Source organism: Lutra lutra, chromosome 17 (assembly GCF_902655055.1).
Source record: "Lutra lutra chromosome 17, mLutLut1.2, whole genome shotgun sequence".
In the NCBI taxonomy this organism is placed as follows: domain Eukaryota; kingdom Metazoa; phylum Chordata; class Mammalia; order Carnivora; family Mustelidae; genus Lutra; species Lutra lutra.
This window is the reverse complement of record NC_062294.1, coordinates 45,027,090-45,051,613: the sequence shown is the minus strand read 5'-3', so window position 1 is coordinate 45,051,613 and position 24,524 is coordinate 45,027,090. Positions and strand designations below refer to the sequence as shown.

General features: G+C 44.2%; 1 protein-coding gene and 1 non-coding gene across 3 annotated transcripts in view; both read left to right on the top strand.

The window, feature by feature from the left end:
* Positions 1–12,761: 12,761 nt before the first annotated feature.
* LOC125090051 (U6 spliceosomal RNA) lies at positions 12,762–12,868 on the top strand. The gene has a single exon (XR_007124161.1). It is a non-coding gene; the product is annotated as a U6 spliceosomal RNA (small nuclear RNA).
* A 10,030-nt stretch (positions 12,869–22,898) lies between these two features.
* ZNF875 (zinc finger protein 875) overlaps positions 22,899–24,524 on the top strand; it is a 32,683-nt gene continuing 31,057 nt past the window's right edge. For both annotated transcript variants that reach the window (XM_047709445.1, XM_047709444.1), the window contains exons 1-2: positions 22,899–23,012; positions 23,409–23,497. In XM_047709445.1, coding sequence (XP_047565401.1) covers positions 23,465–23,497 — 33 coding nt within the window. In that variant the 5' untranslated portion in view covers positions 22,899–23,012; positions 23,409–23,464. The remainder of the gene's footprint in view (positions 23,013–23,408; positions 23,498–24,524) is intronic.

Sequence of the window (24,524 nt, the reverse complement as noted above, 5' to 3'; positions counted from 1 at the left end):
TATATGGACCATATCTTCTTTATCCATTCATCCATTGAAGGGCATCTTGGCTCTTTCCACAGTTTGGCAGCTGTGGCCATTGCTGCTGTGAACATTGGGTCCTGATCTTTGTTTATGATGGGTGTAGGCTCAGCTATTCTGTAGAATGTTCCTCAATTAAGATTTATTTGATAGTTCTTGATTAGATTTAAGTTTTACACTTTTGGCAGGAATGCTGCAAAAGTGACATGTCCTCAGTGTGTCATTATCAGATAACATATAATATTGATTTGTTCATTACAAGTGATACTAACTTTGATGACTTAACTAAATTAATGTAGGGTTGGCGGCAGTCAGTTAAGTGTTCGACTTTTGATTTTGGTTCAGGTCATGGTCTCAGTGTCCTGGGATTGAGCCTGCATCAGGCTCCATGTTCCATGCAGAGCCTCCGTAGGAATCTCTCTCTCTCCCTCTCTCTCTGCCCCTCTTCCCACTTGCACTGCCTCTCTCTCAAAATAAAATAAAATAAAATAAAATCTTAAAAAAAATTAACGTAGGGCCTCTCACATTTCTCCACTGTAAAGTTTCTATTTGAGGGTTGGAGTGGAAGAGGCAGACCTCTTAAGCCAGCTGTCACTGTCATGTGGAAGGTTTATTGAAGCCTATGAGGACAGTGAAAAGATCCGTGGTTACCAGGGTTGATGGGAAGTGGTGGGTAGGAAGAGTGCAGAGGATTTTTAGGGCAGTGAAAATACTCTGTATGATACCATAATAGTGGATACATATCATTATACATTTGTCCAGACCCACAGAACGTACAAAATCAAGAGTGAATGTGATGTAAATTACGGACTTTGACTAATTATGATGTGCCCATGTAGGTTCCTCAGTTATACTGCATGTACCTACAGGGGACATTGAGAATGAAAGAGGCTATGTACATGTGGAGGCGGGGCTTATTTGGAAAATCTTGTAGTTTCCCCTCAGTTTTGCTGTGAACCTTAAACTGCTTAAAATAAAGTCTTAAAAAACCTATATAACATCAAATTTCCCATCTTAACCATCTTTAAGGGAACAGTATGATAGGGTTGACGATATGTATATTGTTGTGTATTTAATCTTTAGAACTTTTTTTTTTAAAGATTTTATTTATTTATTTGACAGAGAGAAATCACAAGTAGGCAGAGAGGCAGGCAGAGAGAGAGGAGGAAGCAGGCTCCCTGCTGAGCAGAAAGCCCGATGTGGGGCTCGAACCCAGGACCTGGGATCATGACCTGAGCCGAAGGCAGTGGCTTAACCCACTGAGCCACCCAGGCACCCCATAATCTTTAGAACTTTTTTTATCTTGCAACACTGAAACTCTGTACCCATTGAACAGTAACTCCCAACTCCCTCCCACCCCCCACTCAGCCCTTCACTTCTTTAATCATGGTTTCCCTTAAGTCTGTGAGGATAGCTGTATTGGCCCTTTTTTTTTTTTTTTAAAGATTTTTATTTATTTATTTGACAGAGAGAGAGAGAGAGAAATCACAAGTAGGCAGAGAGGCAGGCAGAGAGAGGGGGAAGCAGGCTCACTGCTGAGCAGAGAGCCCGATGCGGGGCTCGATCCCAGGACCCTGAGACCATGACCTGAGCCGAAGGCAGAGGCTTAACCCACTGAGCCACCCAGGCGCCCCTGTATTGGCCCTTTTGAAGTCATTTTCTGATGAATCTGACACCTGGTCATTGTCACAGGCAGTTTCTATTTCCTGCTTTTGCACAGTATGGGTCATACTTTCCTGTGAATTTAAATGCCTCATCGTTTGTGGTGAAACTGGACATTCCAGATAATATATCGTAGCAACTCTGGGTACTGGTGTTGTCCCTCACCCCAGCCAAGGCTCGTTATTTGCTTGCTCATTTGCAACATGCTCAGAAGTTCGAGGTCATAGACTTACTTTGTTTCTCAACAGAAAACTACTTTCTAACAACTTACAGAATGAGATATTAAAAGTTGTGGTAAATTGTTCCTTGTGCTGAGGAGTCTAGTTCTTTAATTTAAATTCCAGCTTCTACTGAGAGAGCTGGTTGGCTGGCTCTCTTGCAAGGCTGCTTTTATGTGCATAGAAAGAACTGGGGGTGCCTGGGTGGCTCAGTTGGTTAAGCAACTGCCTTCAGCTCAGGTCATGATCCTGGAGTCCTGGGATCAAGTCCTGCGTGGGGCTCCCTGCTCAGCGGGGAGTCTGCTTCTCCCTCTGACCTCTCCCCATTCATGCTCCCTCTCTCTCATTCTCTCAAATATATAAATAAAATCTTAAAAAAAAAAAGAAAGAAAGAACTGGGATTCACATGGTTTGGGAGCAACTGTTATCAGGGGATAATGAGTATTATCTTGGTAGGACTTTTCCATTGGGACAAGTCACTTCCTGCTTTTTTATTATAAAGTAATGTTAGTTTGGCCCCATTATTATTGATCTATTTCTTGTGGCTTTTAGAGTTAGTCCTACAGTTGGTAGTGAGGTCCATTTGTATCAGTGGTATTTTCACTTGGATTCTATATACTATCTACAGGATGGTTCTAATTTGAGTCCTCTGTATCCCTTTGGCTAAAGTGCATATAGGTATATCCCACTATCCCCACTCTCAAATAATTGTAATTTGCTTGTATAGTGGCCCTTAATGAGTAATATGCTACCTAGACACATGTTCTACTTAAATAAATTAGAAAAAAAACACTGAGGTAAGGGTATAGAGTAACTAGGTTATTTTCAATTATATGACATTTTTATTTATCTATTTTATCTTTGTATTTTATTTTTAAGTAGGCTCTACACCCAGCATGGAGCCCTAAATGGGGCTTGAACTCACAATCCTGAGATCAAGGCCTGAGCTGAGTTCAAGAGTCAGATGCTTAACCGACGAGCCCCCGAGGCACCCCATGACATTTTTTTTTAAAGATTTTTTATTTATTTATTTGACAGAGACCACAAGTAGGCAGAGAGGCAGGCAGAGAGAGAGGGGGGAAGCAGGCTCCCCGCCGAACAGAGAGCCCAATGTGGGCTCGATCCCAGGACCCTGAGATCATGACCCGAGCCGAAGGCAGAGGCCCAAACCACTGAGCCACCCAGGCGCCCCAACATTTTTAATAATATAAAATTGTATATACATTAATAAGTAACTGTTTTCCTTTAAAAATAACCCATTGAAAAACTGTTTGAATATTCTACAAAACCGACCCGTACTCTTCAAAAATGCTAGTGTTGTAATAAACAGAAGCAGAGAAACTATCCCGATTATAGAACACTAAAGATAGGTGGCAATAAATTGCAGAACTTGGTCCTGAACTGGGTATTCTATTATTCTATTAGGAGAGAATATTTTATAAAGGATATCATCAGGACAACTGGAAATGGAATATTGTTGATTGATACAGTGTTTTCTTATGTAATCTATGTGACATTTCCTGCTTTTGGTGATTGCACTGTGATGAGATACGAGAATTGCCTTGTTCTTAGGAAGTATATGCTGAAGCTTTATGGGGAAAAGGTGTATGATACATACTTTCTGCTCTTAAATGGTTCAGAAAAAAATTGTGTATTTGTGTCAAGAGTGAGACTGGACAAGCAAGTGTGGCAAAATGGTTTTTTAAAAAGGTGAATCTGGCTATATGGGAGATCTTTTTTATTAATTTTATTTATTTATAGAGTGTGTGCACAGCAGTGGGAGGGGTTGCCAAAGGGGGAGGAGAGAGAGAGACTCTTAAGCAGGCTCCGCATTCAGCTCAGTGCAGTGCCCCATGAGGATCATGACCTGAGCAGAAACCAGGCGTTGGACTTTTAACTGACTGAGCCACCCAGGCACCCTATGGGAGATCTTTATACTATTCCTGTAACTTTTCTATAAGTTGAAATTACTTTCAAATAAGATTTTAAAAAACTCAAAATAATGGTGTATTTTGTTGATGGAATATTATACAACCACAATGAAGGAGGAGGAAGCCTTTTAAGTAATATGTTTAGGAAATCTTGATCGTGCTGGTGGTTACACAAATGTAGATTTTGCCAAAACTCATCAAACTGTACCCGTAAAATGGGAGCATTTTATTGTATACAAAGTGTACTCAAAGTTAATTTTTAGGGCACCTGGTTGTCTCAGTTGTTAAGCGTCTGCCTTGGGCTCAAGTAATGATCCCAGTGTCCTGGGATCCAGTTCCATATCAGGCTCCCTGCTCAGCGGGGAGCTTGCTTCTCTCTCTCCCACTTTCCCTGCTTGTGTTCCCTCTCTTGCTGTTTCTTTCTCTCTCTGTCAAAAAAAAATAAAATCTTTTTAAAAAAAATTAATTTTGGGTGCCTGGGTAGATTAGTTGGTTAAGTGGCTGCCTTAGGCTCAGATCATGATCCTGGAGTCCTGGGACTGAGTCCCGCATTGGGCTCCCAGCTCCATGGGGAGTCTGCTTCTCTCTCTGACCTCCCCTCTCATGCTCTCTTTCTCTCTCTCTCTGTCTCTCTCAAATAAATGAATATAAAATCTTTTTTAAAAAGTCAATTTTAAAATATATATGGTTAGGGGGAACTGCAGACCACTGTGCATAATATGCTATTGTTTATATGAAGAGGAAAAAAGAATATGTGATTTGCTAGAATGTAGGGAAGGATACATAACAAGGAAGGATACATAAAAAATGTTTAACAGGAGATTTAAATGTACATCACTAAGTGAAAGAAGCCAGTTTGTAAAAAAGTTTACGTATTGTATGATTCCAACCGTACGGCCTTCTGGAAAAGGCAAAAACTATGGAGACAGCAAAATCAATCCATCAATCAATCAATCAATCAATAGTTTCCAGGGTTGTTTGGGAAGCAAGGGATGATGAATAGATAGGACTTGTACGGCAATGAAAATACTCTGTATGATCCTGTCATTGTGGATACACGTCATTACAAATTTGTCCAAATCCGTAGAATGTACAACACCAAGAGTGAAACTTAATGTAAACTATGAACTTTGTGTGGGTATGAGGTGTCAACGTGGGTTCATCAGTTGTGTCAAATGTAGCATTTTGGTGGGGGATGTTGGTAAGTGGAGGCTGTGGGGAGGGGAGCAGGGGGTATATGGGAAATCTCTATACCTTTCCCCAGTTTTGCCATCAACCTAAAACTGCTCTAAATATTAGTCCTTTTTCCCATAAGTTTAATAGAAGTTGTCTCCAGGGAGAAAAGATGGGAAGGAGACTTATCACTGTACATACTTCTACACACATGAATATATGCATGTATAATACCTTTTCAAAAGTGAAAAATAGGGGTGCCTGGGTGGCTCAGTTGGTTAAGCATATGCTCTTGGCTCAAGTCTTGATCTCAGGTTCCTGGGATCAAGTCCTACATCAGACTCCCTGCTTGGTGAGGAGTCTGCTTCTTCCTCACCCTGCTTGTGCTCTTTCTCTCTGTCAAATAAATAAGCAAAATCTTAAAAAAAAAAAAGAAAAGAAAAGAAAGAAAAATTCCTCGAAAGGAAAAGCTATTTGAACAAAAAGTAGTTTAGGAAAGTGGTACTTCAGACAGCAAATTTACAGTAGTGAAATCTTTATAATAATCATAACTGATTAGGAAATTAATAAATGAAGGAGAAAAGATTCTATTCACAAAAGCAACAAAAATATCAAACACATTTCATTGAACCTAAGGGGAGAAAACATGCAAGATCTTTAAGAAGAATGCGGTAGACTCCCTGAAGGACAAGAAAATTACCATTTGTTTTTGTTTTTGTTTTTTATTAACATATAATGTATTATTAGCCCCAGGGGTACAGGTCTGTGAATCGCCAGGTTTACAGGTTTACACACTTCACAGCACTCACCATAGCACTTACCCTCCCCAATGTCCATAACCCAACCACCCTCTCCCTACCCCCCTACTCCCGGCAACCCTCAGTTTGTTTTGTGAGATTAAGAGTCTCTTATGGTTTGTCTCCCTCCTGGTCCCATCTTATTTCATTTATTCTTTTCCTATTCTTTTCCAAACCCCCAATGTTGCTTCTCGACTTCCTCATATCAGGGAGATCATATGATAGTTGTCTTTCTCTGATTGACTTATTTCGCTAAGCATAATACCCTCTAGTTCCATCCACGTCATCGCAAATGGCAAGATTTCATTTCTTTTAATGGCTGCATGGTATTCCATTGTATACATATACCACATCTTCTTTATCCATTCATCTGTTGATGGACATCTAGGCTCTTTCCATAGTTTGGCTATTGTAGACATTGCTGCTATAAACATTCAGGTGCATGTGCCCCTTCGGATCACTACGTTTGTACCTTTAGGGTAAATACCTAGTAGTGCAATTGCTGGGTCATAGGGTAGCTCTATTTTCAACTTTTTGAGGAACCTCCATGATGTCTTCCAGAGTGGTTGCACCGGCTTGCATTCCCACCAGCAGTGTAGAAGGGTTCCCCTTTCTCCGCATCTTCGCTAGCATCTGTCATTTCCTGACTTGTTAATTTTAGTCATTCTGACTGGTGTGAGGTCGTATCTCATTGTGGTTTTGATTTGTATTTCCCTGATGCCGAGTGATGTGGAGCACTTTTTCATGTGTCTGTTGGCCATCTGGATGTCTTCTTTGCAGAGATGTCTGTTCATGTCCTCTGCTCATTTCTTGATTGGATTATTTGTTCTTTGGGTGTTGAGTTTGCTAAGTTCTTTATAGATTTTGGACACTAGCCCTTTATCTGATATGTCATTTGCAAATATCTTCTCCCATTCTGTCAGTTGTCTTTTGGTTTTGTTAACTGTTTCCTTTGCTGTGCAAAAGCTTTTGATCTTGATGAAGTCCCAATAGTTCATTTTTGCCCTTGCTTCCCTTGCCTTTGGCGATGTTCCTAGGAAGAAGTTGCTGCGGCTGAGGTTGAAGAGGTTGCTGCCTGTGTTCTCCTCAAGGATTTTGATGGATTTCTGTCTCACATTGAGGTCCTTCATCCATTTTGAGTCTATTTCTGTGTGTGGTGTAAGGAAATGGTCCAGTTTCATTTCTGCATGTGGCTGTCCAATTTTCCTGACACCATTTGTTGTAGGGACTGTCTTTATTCCATTGGACATTCTTTCCTGCTTTGTCGAAGATTAGTTGACCATAGAGTTGAGGGTCTATTTCTGGGCTCTCTGTTCTGTTCCATTGATCTATGTGTCTGTTTTTGTGCCAGTACCATACTGTCTTGATGATGACAGCTTTGTAATAGAGCTTGAAGTCTGAAATTGTGATGCCACCAACTTTAGCTTTCTTTTTCAATATTCCTCTGGCTATTCGAGGTCTTTCTGGTTCCATACAAATTTTAGGATTATTTTTTCCATTTCTTTGAAAAAAAAAGGATGGGATTTTGATAGGGATTGCATTAAATGTGTAGGTTGCTTTAGGCAGCATAGACATTTTCACAATATTTGTTCTTCCAATCCATGAGCATGGAACATTTTTCCATTTCTTTGTGTCTTCCTCAATTTCTTTCATGAGTACTTTATAGTTTTCTGAGTACAGATTCTTTGTCTCTTGGTTAGGTTTATTCCTAGGTATCTTATGGTTTTGGGTGCAATTGTAAATGGGATTGACTCCTTAATTTCTCTTTCTTCTGTCTTGTGTTGGTGTAAAGAAATGCAACTGATTTCTGTGCCTTGATTTTATATCCTGACACTTTACTAAATTCCTGTACAAGTTCTAGCAGATTTGGAGTGGAGTCTTTTGGGTTTTCCACATATAGTATTATATCATCTGCGAAGAGTGATAGTTTGACTTCTTCTTTGCTGATTTGGATGCCTTTAATTTCTTTTTGTTGTCTGATTGCTGAGGCTACAACTTCTAGTACTATGTTGAATAGCAGTGGTGGTAATGGACATTCCTGCCATGTTGCTGACCTTAGTGGACAAGCTCTCAGTCGGGGGCGACTTCTTATCCCCACCTGACAACTCTTGTCCATTTCAGCTCCACGAGACCCGGGGTTTTGAAATCAGCATCTGAGTCAGTCATGCAGCTTGTCTCAGGATGTCAGCATTCAGAGAAATCAACAGGTATGTTGGGTGCAATGTCACATCCATGTCAGGACGGGAGGTAAAACTTCTCTTTAACCCCAAACCTCCTGAGTGTTTCTCTTGTCTCTAGTGGAGCCATAAAGTCAGATGATGCAGCTGTCAGCAATCTTGAGTGGGTGCCCAAGTTCCTTAGTTTCCCTGCAGGGAGCGCATGGCAGGGGATCCCATTTTCTCCGCTTCATTCCTGGCTTACAAAGGTACTTGGAACATCTCTTTCCTAGGCAATCACTTTGATTAGAAAGGGAAGACAAGATTTACTCTGTGTGTGTTTTTGATATACAATGTGTTCTTTCATCTAACAGTGTTTATTCCATTGGGCCGAGGCTGTGGTGGCGTGGCCAGCATCTAGAGTTAGGTGGCTGTTTGCAGTCAGATAGAGACTTGGATGATGTCCTATCATTTGTCAGAGGTGATGTTTCCTAACTGATTAGTCTTTTCATCCAAAGAGGTACAATGAGGGCAGAGGGGAAATTCAAAATGATTCTAAGGAGCCTTTTATGATTTAAAAGTTAAGCTTAACTTTCTAGTTTCACTAAATGGATCATCTAGATATTTGGACATGCTGTATTTTCTCTGTAGTTTCATTGGTGGTGAAGTCAGAAGGAGAGTGTTTGGGAATTTTCCTGGATAGAAACATGCTGGTGGCTTCAAATGGGTTGCCGTCAGGAACCCTGGGATGAATTTCTGGAACTGCTTGCCTGTCGCTGCTTGAGTCAGGTTACCCCACAGGTTTTACCACTCCCTCCTTAGGAAATCGCTGGCAGGTAATGTTGTGCATAAAGCGGAACCCTCCTGCACTGTTGGTGGGCGTGCGGGCTGCTGCAGCCACTCTGGAACGGAGTGTGGTTGTTCCTCCAAAAGCTAAGAATCGGGGCACCTGGGTGGCTCAGTGCGTTAAAGCCTCTGCCTTCAGCTCAGGTCATGATCCCAGGGTCCTGGGATCGAGCCCCACATCGGGCTCTCTGCTCGGCAGGGAACTGCCTCCCCTTCTTCTCTGTGCCTGCCTCTCTGCCTACTTGTGATTTCTGTCTGTCAAATAAATAAATAAAATCTTAAAAAAAAAAAAAAAAGAAAAAGCTAAGATTCGAACAGCCCTAGGATCCAGCAATCGCACTCCTAGGTATTTACCCAAAGACACAAAAATGCACCTTGAGTGGGGTCCCAGCACCACGGTGTTTATAGCAGCATGAACAACAATAGTGAAACTGTGGAGGGAGTCCCAGTGTCCGTTCACTGGTGAATGGAGAAAGAAGATGTGGGAGACAGATACACAACGGAACAGGACCCAGCTTCCCAAAGAATGAAACCTTACCGTCCGCAAGGATGCGGATGGACCTAGAGTGGGTTAAACTAAGCAAAATCTGTAAGGAAAGACAAAAACCTACTGACTTCCCTCCTCTGGAGTTTCAGAAAGAACACAGATGACCATAGTGGGGGAAGGACGACAGGCACATGAGGAGGCCGACTCAACCTGAGAGCACAAACTGAGGGTTGCTGGAGGGCAGGGGCATGGGGGGAAGGGGTAACTTGGTGGCGGCTGCAGGGAGAGCACTTGCGATGGGCCCTGGCTGTTGTCTGCTGGTGAAGAATCACGAAATCCTCCTCCTGAAGCGAAGAAATGAACACTGTGTGGAAACGAACTGGAATCGAAGTCAGTGAAGGAAAAAAACCATGCTGTGCTTCATGAAGAGCGAGGTAAAAACGGAGCGTTTTCCGCTTTCCTGTTCTGTAGATGATAGTTTTCAAACACCCCGGGGTGTTTGCACTGATTGCACTAGGAGTCCTCGGAGAGCTGCTGTGAAAGGTTCAGATCTCAGAGCACGTTCACACTCCATTGATGCGCCGCTCGCAGTTTGCTCAGGGAGGAAGGTGAGTGCGGAGAAATACGACAAAAGAGGAAAGGAGGCGTTCACCATTCAGGAGGCAGCCTTCTGCTTCTAATGAAAGCCTTGGGCTAGTATAATTTTGGAAGGGGTGGATCCTGGAGTTTTGCGGCAGACAGGGGAGCTCCAGGTCTGGGAAGAGCTGTCAGGGGTCCCGGAGGAGAGCAGAGTGCATTCTGCAGGAGGCTGTGGGCAGGGCTGGCTCCAGGGGTGGCTGTGTGTCCTCCATGTGACAGTTGTGATAGGTCAGGGTGGTGAGAAGGTTTCTGGCTGAGGACAGGTGAGGCCCAGGTGGAGAGCTGGCAGAGCACCTTCTTCTGAGCCACCAGTCTCACCCAACATGCACAACCTCATCGTCTGTCCCTGTCACTCCAGCTCAGACCTCTCCTCGTTGCCAGGCCGAGATGCTGGTTTGTCCTTTGTTCTTTGCGTGTGGGTGACATTTCAAAAGTTAGATGGTGGGAATGACGGGTCGTCAGAACATCTGCTCTTTTATTTCCTGCCCTTTTTCAATCACTGAAGTGAATCAGACCTGCTAGTGGAAGAGGCAGTCTATGTGGTTTCTTTTTCATGTTTTTTTAAAAAAGATTTTATTTATTTATTTTATAGACAGAGATCACAAGCAGGCAGAGAGGCTGGCAGAGAGAGAGGGGTAAGCAGGCTCCCGGAAGAGCAGAGAGCCTGATGCGGGGCTTGATCCCAGGACCCCTGGGCCACGGCCTGAGTCGAAAACAGAGGCTTGGGGCGCCTGGGTGGCTCAGTGGGTTAAGCCTCTGCCTTCAGCTCGGGTCGTGATCTCAGGGTTCTGGGATCGAGTCCCGCGTCAGGCTCTCTGCTCACAGGGAGCCTGCTTCCCCCTCTCTCTCTGCCTGGTGCCCCTCTTTTTCCTGTTTTAATTAAATAATGGGAAAACAGTCTTCTGAAATAGTTAAAGAATCCATTGTGGGTGTGCATGTTTTTCTCTTCCGTGAAGCACTTTCTGATACTAGAAATTATTTTTTAGGAGTGCCTGGGTGGCTCAGTCGTTAAGCCTCTGCCTTTGGCTCCGGTCATAATCCCAGGGTCCTGGGATCAAGTCATGCATTGGGCTCCCTGCTTAGGCTTCCTGCTCAGTGGGAAGCCTGCTTCTCCCTCTCCCACTTACCCTGCTTGTGTTCCCTCTCTCGCTGTGTCTTTCTCTGTCAAATAAATAAATAAAATCTTAAAAAAAAAAATCTCCAGATTTTTTTCTTGGGGTTGACTTCTAGTTTATAGTGCTACGGTCAGAAAAGATGCATGGTATGACTTTGAGCTTCTTGAATTTGCTGAGGCTTGTTTTCTGGCCTAAGATGTGATCTATTCTGCAGAATGTTCTGTATGCTCTTGAAAACCATCTGCTGTTTTAGGATGGAGTGTTCTGAATATATCTGTTAAATCCATCTGGTTCAGTGTGTCATTCAAAGCCATTGTTTCCTTGTTGATTTTCTGTTACAGTTAACATCTTAAACTTATAATAGTCTAGCTTGAATTAATACTAACTTTGCCTCAGTAGTATACAAAAATTCTCTTCCTTTATTGCTCGGCCCCCCTCTTTTTATTATTGTCACAAATTATGTTTTTATACCTGTGTGCCATCAACATAGATTTATAATTATTGCTTCATACAGTTGTCTTTTAATTCATATAGGAATTAAGACAATTATAGACCAAAAATATATGAACACTGACTTTTTAAAAAAAATATTTTATGTATTTATTTGATAGAGAGAAAGCATGAGAGGGGAGAGGGTCAGAGGGAGAAGCAGACTCCCTGCTGAACAGGGAGCCTGATGCGGGACTCGATCCTGGGACTCCAGAATCATGACCTGAGCTGAAGAGAGTTGCTTAATCAACTGAGCCACCCAGGCACCTGAACACTGATTTTCATATTTATTTATATAATTATCTTAACTGGTGTTCTTTATTTCTTCATGTGGATTGAGTTATTGTCTAGTGACATTTTAATTTCTGTCTGAAGGACTCTCTCCTGATAATTTTTTGTTGAAAACCAGAACTCCTGACATTATAATGTGGCAACTCTGGAGATCATATTTGCCCCCTTCCCCTGGGTTTACTTTGGCTGCTTGTTATAGTTATTGATGTCCATTTATGACTTTTCTGAACGAATTTTGCAAAGTCTAAACCCTTTATCATATATGGCCATGGAAGTCTCTGTTCTATTGGTTTGTGGGGAACTAGTGATCAATAGAAATTTTCTTTACCTGGAACCAAAACCAATCCCCTAGTTTTTGAAGATGGTGTGTGTGTGTGTGTGTGTGTGTGTGTGTGTGTGTGTGTGTGTGTGTTTTGGCATACTTTCAGTACTTAAGCATTTTGCAACTATGCCTTAACTTTCATTTCCTGGTTGGACAGAGCCTGAAGGTAAATCAGAGGTGAATCTTTGGGCCTTTTCTAGAAACAACTCTTAACAATACAAATAAAAATAACACAATCTTGGAATCAAGTGTCCCACGTTCTTCCCACTGAGCCAGCCAGTTGCCCCAAAAAGTCACTTCTTTCTAAGATAATCTATAAATTCTAGGCAATCTCAATCAGAATACTAGCATCAGTTTTTAATAATAGAATTGACTAGCTCATTCTAATTCTCAGTTGGAAGACAAAAGGGTCCTGAAGAGCCAGAAAAATTTTGGAAGATAATTATGTAATGGAAGGACTTGCCTTATCAGATCCCATAAAGCTTCAGCATGATATTGGGACAGTAACACAAACATAAAAGAGAGATGGAAGGAACGGTTGTTCTGTAAATGGTGTATGGACAGCTGTTTATCCATCGGGGGCGGGGGGAATGGTTACATCTCTACCTCACACCATGCTCCCTTCCTCAGCACATATACTAAAATTGGGATGATACAGAGAAGATTAGTGTGGCCATTGCACAAGGATGACATGGAAATTCATCTGTATCTCATACCGTACCCTGAAAATCAACTGCAAAGGAAATGTAAAAATCAGAAACTCTTTACAGAATTAGAAGAAAATAAAGAAGTGTGTGTTTTTAAATTTGAAGGATAAGAATACTTTTGCATGTAAGAAACAAAATTCAGTATCCATAAAGAGAACGATAAATGTAATTTAGTGAAAATTGAATATTTTAAAAGTCCAATGATGCCATCCCTTCCAGCCAAGATGTGTACATTGAAATTGAAAGCTCTGCAACCAATTCTAATTCAGGCCAAGGGAGCAGAGACTGGGGACTAATGTCTCCTCAAAAATCCCCTAGGGGAGAGCTGTTCCTGGTATAGAGAGGGAAATCTGATTAGGCAAATGTATGGTATAAAATAAAAATACTGCCTTAGTTGATGCATCTCCCACCCTTTCCACCTGCCACCGCTCCCCAAGCTTCTACCATGCTTCAGTTCTGCCCTCTCCCCAAGTGTCTCAATTTAAAACCTCGAGGAAAAGACAGTGATTCTCTCTCTCATCACAGCCTGGGGAACCTGAGTGGGCAAAGGTGAGCTGGAGCCCCTCCCCAACTCTTCCCCCACCACCGACCCCGCCACGGGTAGCCTGCATCTGCTCCCCCTTCCAAAATCCCAACTGTCCTCTCGGTAGCCGGCAAGATAGCCTGTCTAGCAGGGACAAGAGCCAGAACGAGGCAAATGCGTCGGGTAGTCAGGAGCAGACGAGTGAGATTAACACAGTCATTTAGGAAACAGCCCTGAGATTAGAGAAAACTCGGTTACCGGAGACCGTGAATTGAGCCCTCATAAGGATATGAGAGCCCTTTAGAGAAAGAAAAACTGGGAGAAAGGATCTAATCAAGACCTAGAAGGCCCTTAGTTCCCATAGCAACGCCTCAGCGTCCCTAGGTATGCAGGATTCCTTCCCAAGGGCCTGGAAAAAAAAAAAAAAAAAACGCAAGAGAGCCATGGATCCCTTCAAAATAGAAATTTTAAAATGTTCCCTCCAAAGGCAGTTCCAGATACTATATAAAGAGAAGTTTGCTGAAATTAAAGCCGTTGGTTGCCTATAGAAGAAGCGCTGTGCCCAGAACTGAGGTAAACTGTAGAACATTGAAATGGCTGCAAACCCTGGGACTTCACTGACAAATTGTATGAATCAAATGCAAAGCCCTGCTGCCTGACCCCTCTGTACTCTGACTGCTGGTTAGAAACATGCAACTTGCCCCTGGGTTTCGTTTTGTAAAGAAGGGGTCATTGCACCATAAGCATCTGTTTGATTTTATTCATTAATATCTTCACTGTCCATTTCCTTTATTATACTTGATTTATTGGCGCATTGATAATGAGACCTGTGCGCAAAGTCAGGTCTCGGAGTTCAGGGGTCATAACACGTGGAGGAGGACAGGGGGTCTCCAGCGCTGAGTGCAAATCTCCTAGAAGATTCAGCCAACAGCCTGAAAGATTGCGAAGTCAGAGGGCGCCTGGGTGGCTCAGTCGGTTGGGTGCCTTGGCTCGGGTTGTGATCCTGGGGTTCCTGGGATAGAGCCCCACGTCAGACTCCCTGCTCAGCTGGGGAGTCTGCTTCTCCCTCTTCCTCTGCCCCTCTCCTGCTAATTCCCCCTCTTCTCTTTCTCTTTTTCTCCCTCAAAAAAATAAAAAACGGAAGAAGAAGAAGAAGAAGAAGAAGAAGAAGATGATGATGATGATGAAGAAAAAGATGATGAAGAAGATGAAGATTTAAAGTCCAGGTGAGGCATCGAGAGCAAGTGTTCCTGCCAGGAATCCCGCAAGAAACCTGTTACTCTTTGTAGGCGTGTCAGCCACAAACGCTTTTTATTGGTCAACGAGAAGTGAGCCCGCCTCCTTTGCACATCCATTGGCTAACAGTTCTGTCTATATTTGAGATAACTGCATTCTTCCTTTCTTTCCCGGTGTTGCTTTCAAACGGAGTCCGGAGGCCTGTCTCCAAGTGAAGGCACAGGCATACACGAGGCCGGAAGAAGCTGGACAGGCAGGTGGCGTTGAACGTGGTTCCAGAGCTTTACATTGTGCTGGCAAGAGATGGCGGGACGTGGGACGCTGGGGGCCCGCCCCACCCGAAGTCCTCTGGGTCAGTCCTGCGTGCCTGGGAATTCGGCAGTAGTGGTGGTGAGGGTCCCAACTCAGGCTCTAAACCCAAGCGGTAAACCTGCAGCTCTTTGTGCTTTCCAACCGGACTTGGTGGGCACCTGCGCAGAGACTGATCGCAGGGTTTCCCACCTCCGACTGGCAGGGTCTTGATATTAAAAGGAAAAGAGTATTTTCCAGCCCACCCTGGTAAAATGCCCTTTTATTTTCTGGCAGGTGTTTGTTTGTGTGTGTGTGTGTGTTTAAGATTTTATTTATTTATTTGACAGAGAGCACAAGCAGGGAGGGGGCAGAGGGAAAAGCAGACTCCCCACTGAGCGGGGAGAACGATGCAGGCAGGGCTGGATCCCAGGACCCTGAGATCAGGACTTTAGCAGAAGGCGGATGCTTAACCAACTGAGCCACCCAGGCGCCCCTTGGCGTCTGTTTTTTGCAGGACGCCCTTTATGAAGCCTTGGCAGATGGATTCAAGTTTATTAAATGAATAAATTCTGGTTAAGAGTGCATTGAGGGGCAACTGGGTGGCTCAGTGGGTTAAGCCTCTGCCTTCAGCTCAAGTCATGATCTCAGGGTCCTGGGATCGAGCCCCGCATGGATCTCTGCTCAGCGGGGAGCCTGCTCCACCACCCCCCTCACCTGCCTCTCTGCCTGCTTGTGATCTCTGTCAAATAAATAAATAAAATCTTAAAAAAAAAAAAAAAGAGTGCCTTGATACCATAGCGCCCCAACCTTCAAAAAAAAAAAAAAAAATCCAATTCTTGTTAGCTGTGTTATTTAGTGGAACGTCTGTGATAAGGACAGCCAGTTACAGTGACTTTGGGGATTTTATGTTAATGAAACCTTTTAGTTTTGATTAGCCTAGGCTTCATAAAATTTATTTTGAGAAATTGCTGTGAAAGCACAAGTTACTTTGGAATTTTTTTAAGTTCCTGACTTTGATACCACAGTATTAATAATAATTCCCCAGTTTCTTTAACATCTTATTTTTTGGGCAGATGTACATAGTTTTTGTAGAAAAAACAGCCAGTTAAGGAGGTTTAGGGATTTTTGTTTTGTTTAAAAACTATAACCCTGGTTTGATTCTTTTAGTAATAGGTAATAGCACCACCTCCCAAATCCTTTAAAATATTACTCAGTGGATCTTTAGTTTTTGTAGGATTTATTTCATAGCTTTGGATGAGAGACCTCATACAGGCTTAGGTCCCTGTGCCAAATGAAATTTTATCCTTGGGTATGTTGCATTTTCTTCTTTGACATGCATCAGTTTAGAAGTCTGTTTAGTTTCCTGAGTTTTCATTTTCTCCTTTTTCTTCTGCAGTGTCCAGCTTAGAACAAATACTGACAGAAAAGAATAACTTGAGGGATTTGGAGAGATACTTTTTACTTACCATTGAGATTGATTTTTAGTCATTGTGCATCGGGCACAGGCCTGGGAGGCCAACATTCAGATCTCAGATCTAATCTTTATTACCTGTCTGACCTTGAACCCACCCATGAGCTTCTCTGTGGCTTTGATTCCTCATGGGGAAAATGGTAGCCTCCAGAGTGACTGGCTGCCTGGTTCACATTGATGATCCAGGGGAAGGGCCTGGCCTCCATCCCTCCTTGCTACTCCAGCCTTTGTTTTGTTAATTGAAGAAATACTGCTATAAACACATCTTGGAGGTGTGTCTGGCTTTTACCCTCCTAACGATTTATGGAGAAACCCCTTCACATTTGCAATTGCTTCCTCCGGTGTCTGTCATTCCTAACCCACCTGACTCGCTGTGGTGTGATCTTAATTGTGTGTGTTTGCATAGATAGAATTTTGGCTTACCTGTCTCTTCAGAGTCTGATTGCCCCCACCCCCTAATCCGGGATGTGGGGTTTCTCTGGACTCCTTCCCAGCCCATCCTAGACTCCTGTCCTCTTCCCCCTCCCTCCCCATCACTGCAGCTTTATTGCTTAAACATTTCATAATGGACATCCCTTTCTGACTTTGTATTATGTTAAATTATATTGAGTTATCCTCTGGGTGTCTGTGCTGTATTACAGTTCATGGAGGCAGGTGGGCCTAGGTAAGAATTTGCCTTCTGTTGCTGAAGGAGGGGTCACAAAGAGTTGTTGAGCAGAGATAGGGAGACACTGGGCTGATGTTTCTTTAAGGGTTGCCCTAAGGAGGGGGAGGCTGGACCTCCTCAGGCAAATCTTGTTTTTATTCTTTTAGGTCTGAATTGTGGGTAAATCATGTAGAGATTGAAGAGGTAAGACTAAGCCTTCAACATTCACATTGAGAAAGGCACAGGAGAGGGCTACAGTTTGGGCTGGCAAAATGGTAGACAGGTGGACAGCAAGAAAATATAACCCAGAGGGAGAAGAGAAAATACCACTCAGAGATCAGGGCAAAATCCCAAAGTGTCTCTTTCCCCATGGTTATCACCAGGATGTGGGTTCCCCTCCCAGCTCCACCCCTGCAGTGCGAGTGAAGGACTGCAGAGCTGTGGGGATGAGGGTGTGATCCGTCCATTCAAATGCACACCCAGATACAGGCGTGGCACCTCCTGGCCCTGCTGCCCCACTGGGTAAGTTCAGTGCTTCTCCGTGCGCAGCATATCTTTATTTTCAGTTGACACATCCGGTCTATATGGCACCTGCTGGTTTGGTTTTGATTTCATGTCATGGTGATAATTGAGACAGTGACCCTTGAGACTTTAAAATTCTTTAGCTTGCGGGTATGTGCTTGGGAGATAGTTTTTTATTGCTGTTGTTGTTTTTTTTTTAAGATTTTATTTATTTGGCAGATAGCGAGCCAGCGAGAGAGCCCAAGCATGGGGAGCAAAAGGCAGAGGGAGAGGGAGAAGCTCCCTGCTGATGACCTGAGCTGAAGGCAGACACTTAACTGGATGAGCTCTCCAGGTGCCCCTGGAGTGTATTTTATCCCTACACCATTTCTCGATTCAGACAGACTAGCTGTGTTTCTAGTGCTTAGTAGCCACATGTGATGAGTGGCTGCGTCATCAAACAGCACAGCTCTAGGGAATGATTTTATGAACTCACTCCACCTCTCTTCCTGCCTCCTTTATTCTCATGGACCTCCAGATCCCTGGAGCCTGTGACTCCTGCCTCTGTTCCTCTCTTGCCATTTGTTGCATTCCCTTTCTGATACAGAGACTCATTTCCAATCTTAATATTCTGCCCTGATTTCTTCTTACTTTCCTTTGAGAATCACAGTTTTATTTTTTTTTTTCTTTTATCCCCCATCTCAGTCTTTCCCCATAAGACGTGCCATGCTTTTTTGTCTTGGTTGGGCATTTATTTGCATTACTTACTAATAATCATTTTCTTTGTCCCATCGGTTACATTAGACACTTTCCCCATTTTTTTCACAGATCTTTCTTGACAGATCTCCAGATTAATTTTAGAGTTAAACTGGAAAACTGGAATGCATGAATTTAGAGGTGTGTAGCACCCCTTATGCTTATGTTTCTGCCTTGATTTTTAAAATAGTACATATAGCTATATATATTTTTTAGAATATAAGATCTCTTAACTATTGCTTTGCTTGTTGACTATTTTTAATAATTATTTTTATATCTTTTACATCTTTTTTATATCTTTCCTATGTGTTTTAGGGTTTCCATTAAACTGATGTAAAATTTTGTTTTTTTAAATGAAAAATAAATATTTATTTCAAAAAATTTCTACTCGAGTGGATATTTTTACCTAGGAAAGTCCATAAAAATGGGCATATTAGTGATGTTCCTTCCTGTGCTATAATGGAATGTTATCAGGAAACAGGGTTTCAGATATCAGGGAGGGTAGAAAGTAGGGGTTCTCAGAGTGCCAGGGTTCTGGGTTTTCTGGAAGGTCTACGTGGGTCCGGTGGTTGGGTGTGTCACTACCTGAAAGAGCCCTGCCTCAGTGGTACCTTTTATTTGTAGACTTGATGCTGTTAACGCTCTTTCAGCATCTTGGAGGTTTTTATGTTTGAGGAGTTTCCAGAGAACCCCCCTGCACCCAGGGTTCAAGTCCCTTCTGCGGCCAATTTGCTCTTTCGTTCCTCCCCCTGACCTGGTGTTAGAGTAGAGCCCATTGTGCGGCTTGGACATGCAGCATCAGTGTTACCTGGAAACATGTTAGCAATGCAGATTCTCAGGCGCCACACAGACACTGAATTAGAAACTTGCGGGGGAAGCCCAGCAGTCCGTGTTTACTAAGCCCCCCACCTGGGTCTGTTGCAGCAGCTTTCGAGAAGTCTTGTATCAGACAATGTTTGAGTTCATGCTGACTCGGTCACAGACGCCCGTGTCTGCTCACTGCCTGGCCTTTGAGCCCCCATCTGGATCCCCTAGGATTCCCTCCCCTGGAGTTTCTAATCCCTCCTGCTCAAAGTCTGTCTTCCACAGCCTCTGCACTTCCTGGTTTTTGCTTCTCGTGAGTTCTGGGGTATGTACATCCATGTCTGTGAGGCTGTAGAAGAAGTGGCCCGGGCCGGAGTAGGCATCTACTGCTGCGGGCGGTAGTAACGTGTTCAGAAGGGGGCGAGGAGCTGTGTTTGTGTCTAATACTCTCTAACTGCTTTGTCTTTCCTTCATCTCCTGTTGACTTCACAGCTTGACTGCAGCTTGTGTAAACATCTCTACTGAGTGGCACACAAATACAAGTATTTGTGTGAACAAGTACAGTCTACATATGTGGGTCCACTCCCCTTACATTATCATTTACTTATCCATCACTACGACTCTCCGTGATTCCTCTACCTTATTTTCTGTCTCTGTGATTACTTGCTGTCTCCATGATTTCTCTACCTTATTTTCTGTCACTGTATCCATCTCTATTGAATGTATATGAAATAGTTTATTATAAAGGTATATAAGCATTATGTTTACTTTGTGTTTTTTCTCTCACTGTGGGCCTCCTGCCTGCTAGAGTTTCAGTGTGGGACCAGTAGGTCCCTTTGGGAGGCCCTAACTTCTGACCTGTCCTGCGGGACTGCCTTCTCTGGCTAACGCTTTAGGAACAGAAAGTGTTGCCTGCCACCCTGTGGCTGCAGGTGACATAGCAGAGGTGTGCGCAGCCATCTCTTACCCTTGAACCCGAGTTTCCACATGAGTAGATTTAAGGGTTATGTGTCTTTCTTTTTCTTTCTTTTTTTTTTCCTTCCTCCCTCCCTCTTTCTTTCTGTATTACCTTTGTTTCTTTTTTAAAGATTTATTTATTTGACAGACAGTGAGAGAGGGAGCACAAGTATGGGGAGTGGGAGAGGGAGAAGCAAGCTTCCAGCTGAGCAGAGAGCCCCAGAATCTTGGGATCATGACCCGAGCTGAAGGCAGACACTTAATGACTGAGCCACCCAGGCATCGCCCCCTTCCTCTCTCTCTCTCTCTCCCTCCCTCCTTTCTCTCTCTCTCTTTGTGTGTGTGTGTGTGTGTGTGTGCGCACGTGTGTGTGACAGGATTGTGCTCATTTCCCCCATCTCCCTCTTGAGGGACTATTTGCTGTGTTTATTTACTCCCCATTTGTCTGCTCCCCATTTGCCCATCACCTGCTGATTATATCCATGCTCTCCCCCCATCTGTGTGCAGAATGGGAAAGGCTCTCCACTTGACTCCACTTTTTATTCAATGTCAACCCCTGAATATACCTTTCAGGGGTATCTGTCATATTCCAATCTAGCCACGATCCTTGTGTGCACACCTCCCCAAAGACCATCTCTCTGTAATGATTCTGTGTACAAACTGCCCTCCTCCTTGCCTCCTGCATCCCCATAAGTGCTCCACCCCCATCCTCATCTGATTATTTCTTCCCTCTCTCATATCCTATTTTTATGTTGGCTTTCTGACCTGAAAGGTGATTACTAGCTCCTTTGTTTTCAGCCTTAATTTCTAGGTCATAGATCATTTTCAGGCTAAATTCTCACAGAATTCAGAGAAATATTTTACTTACCAGATTACCAGTTTATTATAGACAGATAATATAGGAACAACCACATGGGAGAGATGCATAGGGCAAGGAACAGGGAAGGGTCACAGAGCTTTCATACTGAGTGCACCACTCTCCCCAAATCTCCATCAACCTGGAAGCTCTCCAAACTCCCATTGTTTGGGGGTTTTTATGGATGCTTCATTACACAGGCATGATTAAGTCATTGGCCACTAGTGACTGATTCAACCTCCAGTCCCTTTTCCTTCTCTGAAGGAAAGAAAGGGGAGTAAGTTCGTAGAGTCACATCATCACCTGACCTGCTGTTATATTATGTTTGCCTTTTTAAGGTAACCTATCAGCCTGGGTCTCTCTTCACTGTGTACACACATGTCTACATGCAGGGATCTGGATTATTTCAGGATCCCACCTCCAACCACCTCCCACTCCCTGCACCCCAATTCCTTCTCTAATACTCTCAGTTCTTCCATTTCATGTTTCCTCTTCACAGCCCCGTGCCTGATTTTGGTTCTTACTGAGTTCTGTCAACAAGCATTCCACATTCATGGATATAAAACCCTCTGTGAGCTGTGCCACCAGGATTGGAATAGGACACAAGGCTGATCCTTCCTGAACATCATCCTATTGGGGTAGGCTGATACTAACATGCAAACTTTTTTTTTTTTAACTTTTCCAAGTAAAGGGATATTGGAAGAGATTCTGGAGTGGGATGTGAAGATTCAAGAGTAGTCTTTGAATATTTGCATCATCATGATAGGTCTGGGAGGTGCTTTGTGGGTGGGGTTTGGGAGGTTCAGATATCAGGGAATTGTGGATATTAAGGAAGTCAGGAAAGAAAGGATAACTCACAATGCAACAATTCTGGATAAGCTCCCAAAGGCCTCTTTCTGGCTACTTAATGCCAGAAGCCAGGCCCTCACTTCCTATCAAGACTACAGGCCAATAAGTGCCAATGAGGTTCATACAATGTCAGATCTATTCATGCCTTTCCCTACAGCTGGGACTTTGAGGGCAAAATATAAGGGGGCACCAGAAAAACTCAGTAATCAAGATAAGCATTTTGAGGTAGTATCTTTGAAAATAAAAATTAATGCAAAAAAAAATTCATGGTGAACAAAACTGTCAAGTTCTGCTTCCTCTTCATACCCCATGCCCCCACCTCCCAACCACAACCCTGGTAAGTTTCTTCTAAGTGGCACCTGTCATGTAGCTTCCAATAAAAACAAAACAAAACAAAACAAAACAACAACAACAACAAAAACCCAGGGATTTCTGGATCAAGTCACAGTTTCTCATGACACTACTACTTCTACCACTAGGGAGCCGTTTGCTCTTGGCCTCAGTCCCCCTTCTTCACCCACAAATATCTCTGAGATACAGGACCAGAGCCATCCACCGCTATGCAGGGAGTTAGCCCAAGCCAATCCCGCTCTCCTAGAAAATAGCCTCGGCGTTCCCTGTGCGGACTGGCGCACCAAGGCCGGTGTCACTCCTATCCCGGAGTCCCAGCAAAACATCACTCCACGGCTTCGTCCCCCAGGAGCTTTGCCCTGAGCCGCGCCCACTCGCGCCAATCTGGACTCTGGTTTCTGCTCCTGGAAGGGCACACAGGGCGGAGCCTTGACATGGGTTACCCTAGCTCACCCGCGCTGCTGAAGGTCAGCGCGCAGTCTGTCCACCCGCCTCCGTAACACCGGTGGGGCGCCAGGACCACATTTTCTAGAATCCTCGGGCATTTCTGCGACTCTCGTGGTCCGTGAGATCTCATTGGCCCTCGGAGGAAAAACATGCACACCTTGCGGTCTGGGCATCTTAACAGTGAGCTCCTAAACTTCGTTGTATGAGTCGTGCAGACGTCAGAGTCACCCTGCCACCACAACCTCTCCATCCCAAAGACTACACTTTCCAGGGGCCCGCGCGGCCACTTCCGCTGTCCGTCGCGCTCTCCTTGCGGTGGCGTTGACGTGGCAGGAGCGCTTCCCGTTGGTGGGTCCCGCCCACTCCGTAGTTGGCCGCTGGGTTATCCTCGGTCTTCGAGTAGTTCTCACAGTTCCGCGCTTAGTTCCTGAGCGTCAGCCTCAGGATCGGCAACGTGCGCCCGGCGTTCTGTGAGTGCCCTATAGTCGTTGCCTTGTCAGTCAGCACGTCCTTCTGCTTGTCCCTGTTTTACTCGTGAGGACACAGGGTGCCTCTGAACTCGGGCGCTCTTCCGTAGGCACCTCCAGACCATTATCTTTTCATTCCAGCCCATAGAGTTAGAGACAGACCCTTATTCCTCTGCAGGGGGACATGGGCTTCATTCCCTGGCCAGAGCTTGGGGCTGAACTTGAGGGTGCTCTGTCACTCTGAACCCCTTTCCCAGGGCTCTGGATGGGAATTGGATTGTGCTGGTGATTTCTGTGACACTGAACCCCTAGGTGTGGGACTCCGGCACATACCCGCCTTGACTCCTGGAGAGGGGCTTTTCCATCTAGGAACGCTCTCGTTTCTCTTCATATCCCCAGATCTATCTTCTGAGACTTTGCCCTTCTCCAGGGAGAGCATTCAGGAGACCAGGAAAATGGCCACGGGGCTCCTGAAAGCCAAAAAAGAGGTGAGAATTTTCATCAAATTCCATGTTGACTGCCAACAGGATGAATCTGTTCATTTTTCTTGCACTGCAGGCTGTCTTGTTGATATTGGGCAAAGTTCACACCTGTTCCTGGAGGAGGGGTGGCTCACCTTACATGGGAGTCCCCCCATCAGCGTTCCTTTCTGCTCCATCCATATCTCAGTCATCCGCGAAGTGGTCAGTTGTAAACAACACACGGAACAGTTTAAATAAAAATACAGGAACATCCAAGCTTGACTGTCCAGTGGTAGTGATGCAAGACAGGGCGAGCAGAGATGCTTATGACCTGAAGTGGTTAGGGAGGGCTTCTGGAAGAAGTAGGGCTGTCTGAACAGCCCCTGAGGGTTTGGTAAGTTGGAGAGTTGGCAGAGCAGAGAGGAGAGACAGAAGTATGGTTAGTCTGAGGCTGGGCACACTGCCCTTGCTACAGTGTGGGAAGATTGTAGTAACTAATGGTGTTATTTAAGGTTGATTTTTAACTATGTGCTGGTGAAGATACAGACACATGGAACAGAGGAGAGCTTGATGGTCTGACCTGAATTTTTTTTTTAAGATTTTATTTATTTATTTGACAGAGAGAGATCACAAGTAGACAGAGAAGCAGGCAGAGAGAGAGAGAGAGAGAGAGAGGGAAGCAGGCTTCCTGCCGAGCAGAGAGCCCGATGCGGGACTCGATCCCAGGACCCTGAGATCATGACCTGAGCCGAAGGCAGTGGCTTAACCCACTGAGCCACCCAGGCGCCCCTAACCTGAATTTTTTTTTTTTAAAGATTTTATTTATTTATTTGACAGAGAGAAATCACAAGTAAGCAGAGAGGCAGGCAGAGAGAGAGGAGGAAGCAGGCTCCCCACTGAGCAGAAAGCCCGATGTGGGGCTCGAACCCAGGACCTGGGATCATGACCTGAGCCGAAGGCAGCGGCTTAACCCACTGAGCCACCCAGGCGCCCCCCTAACCTGAATTTTTTATTGAGAGCATTTTCCACATCTGGCAATGGGAGATTTCACCAA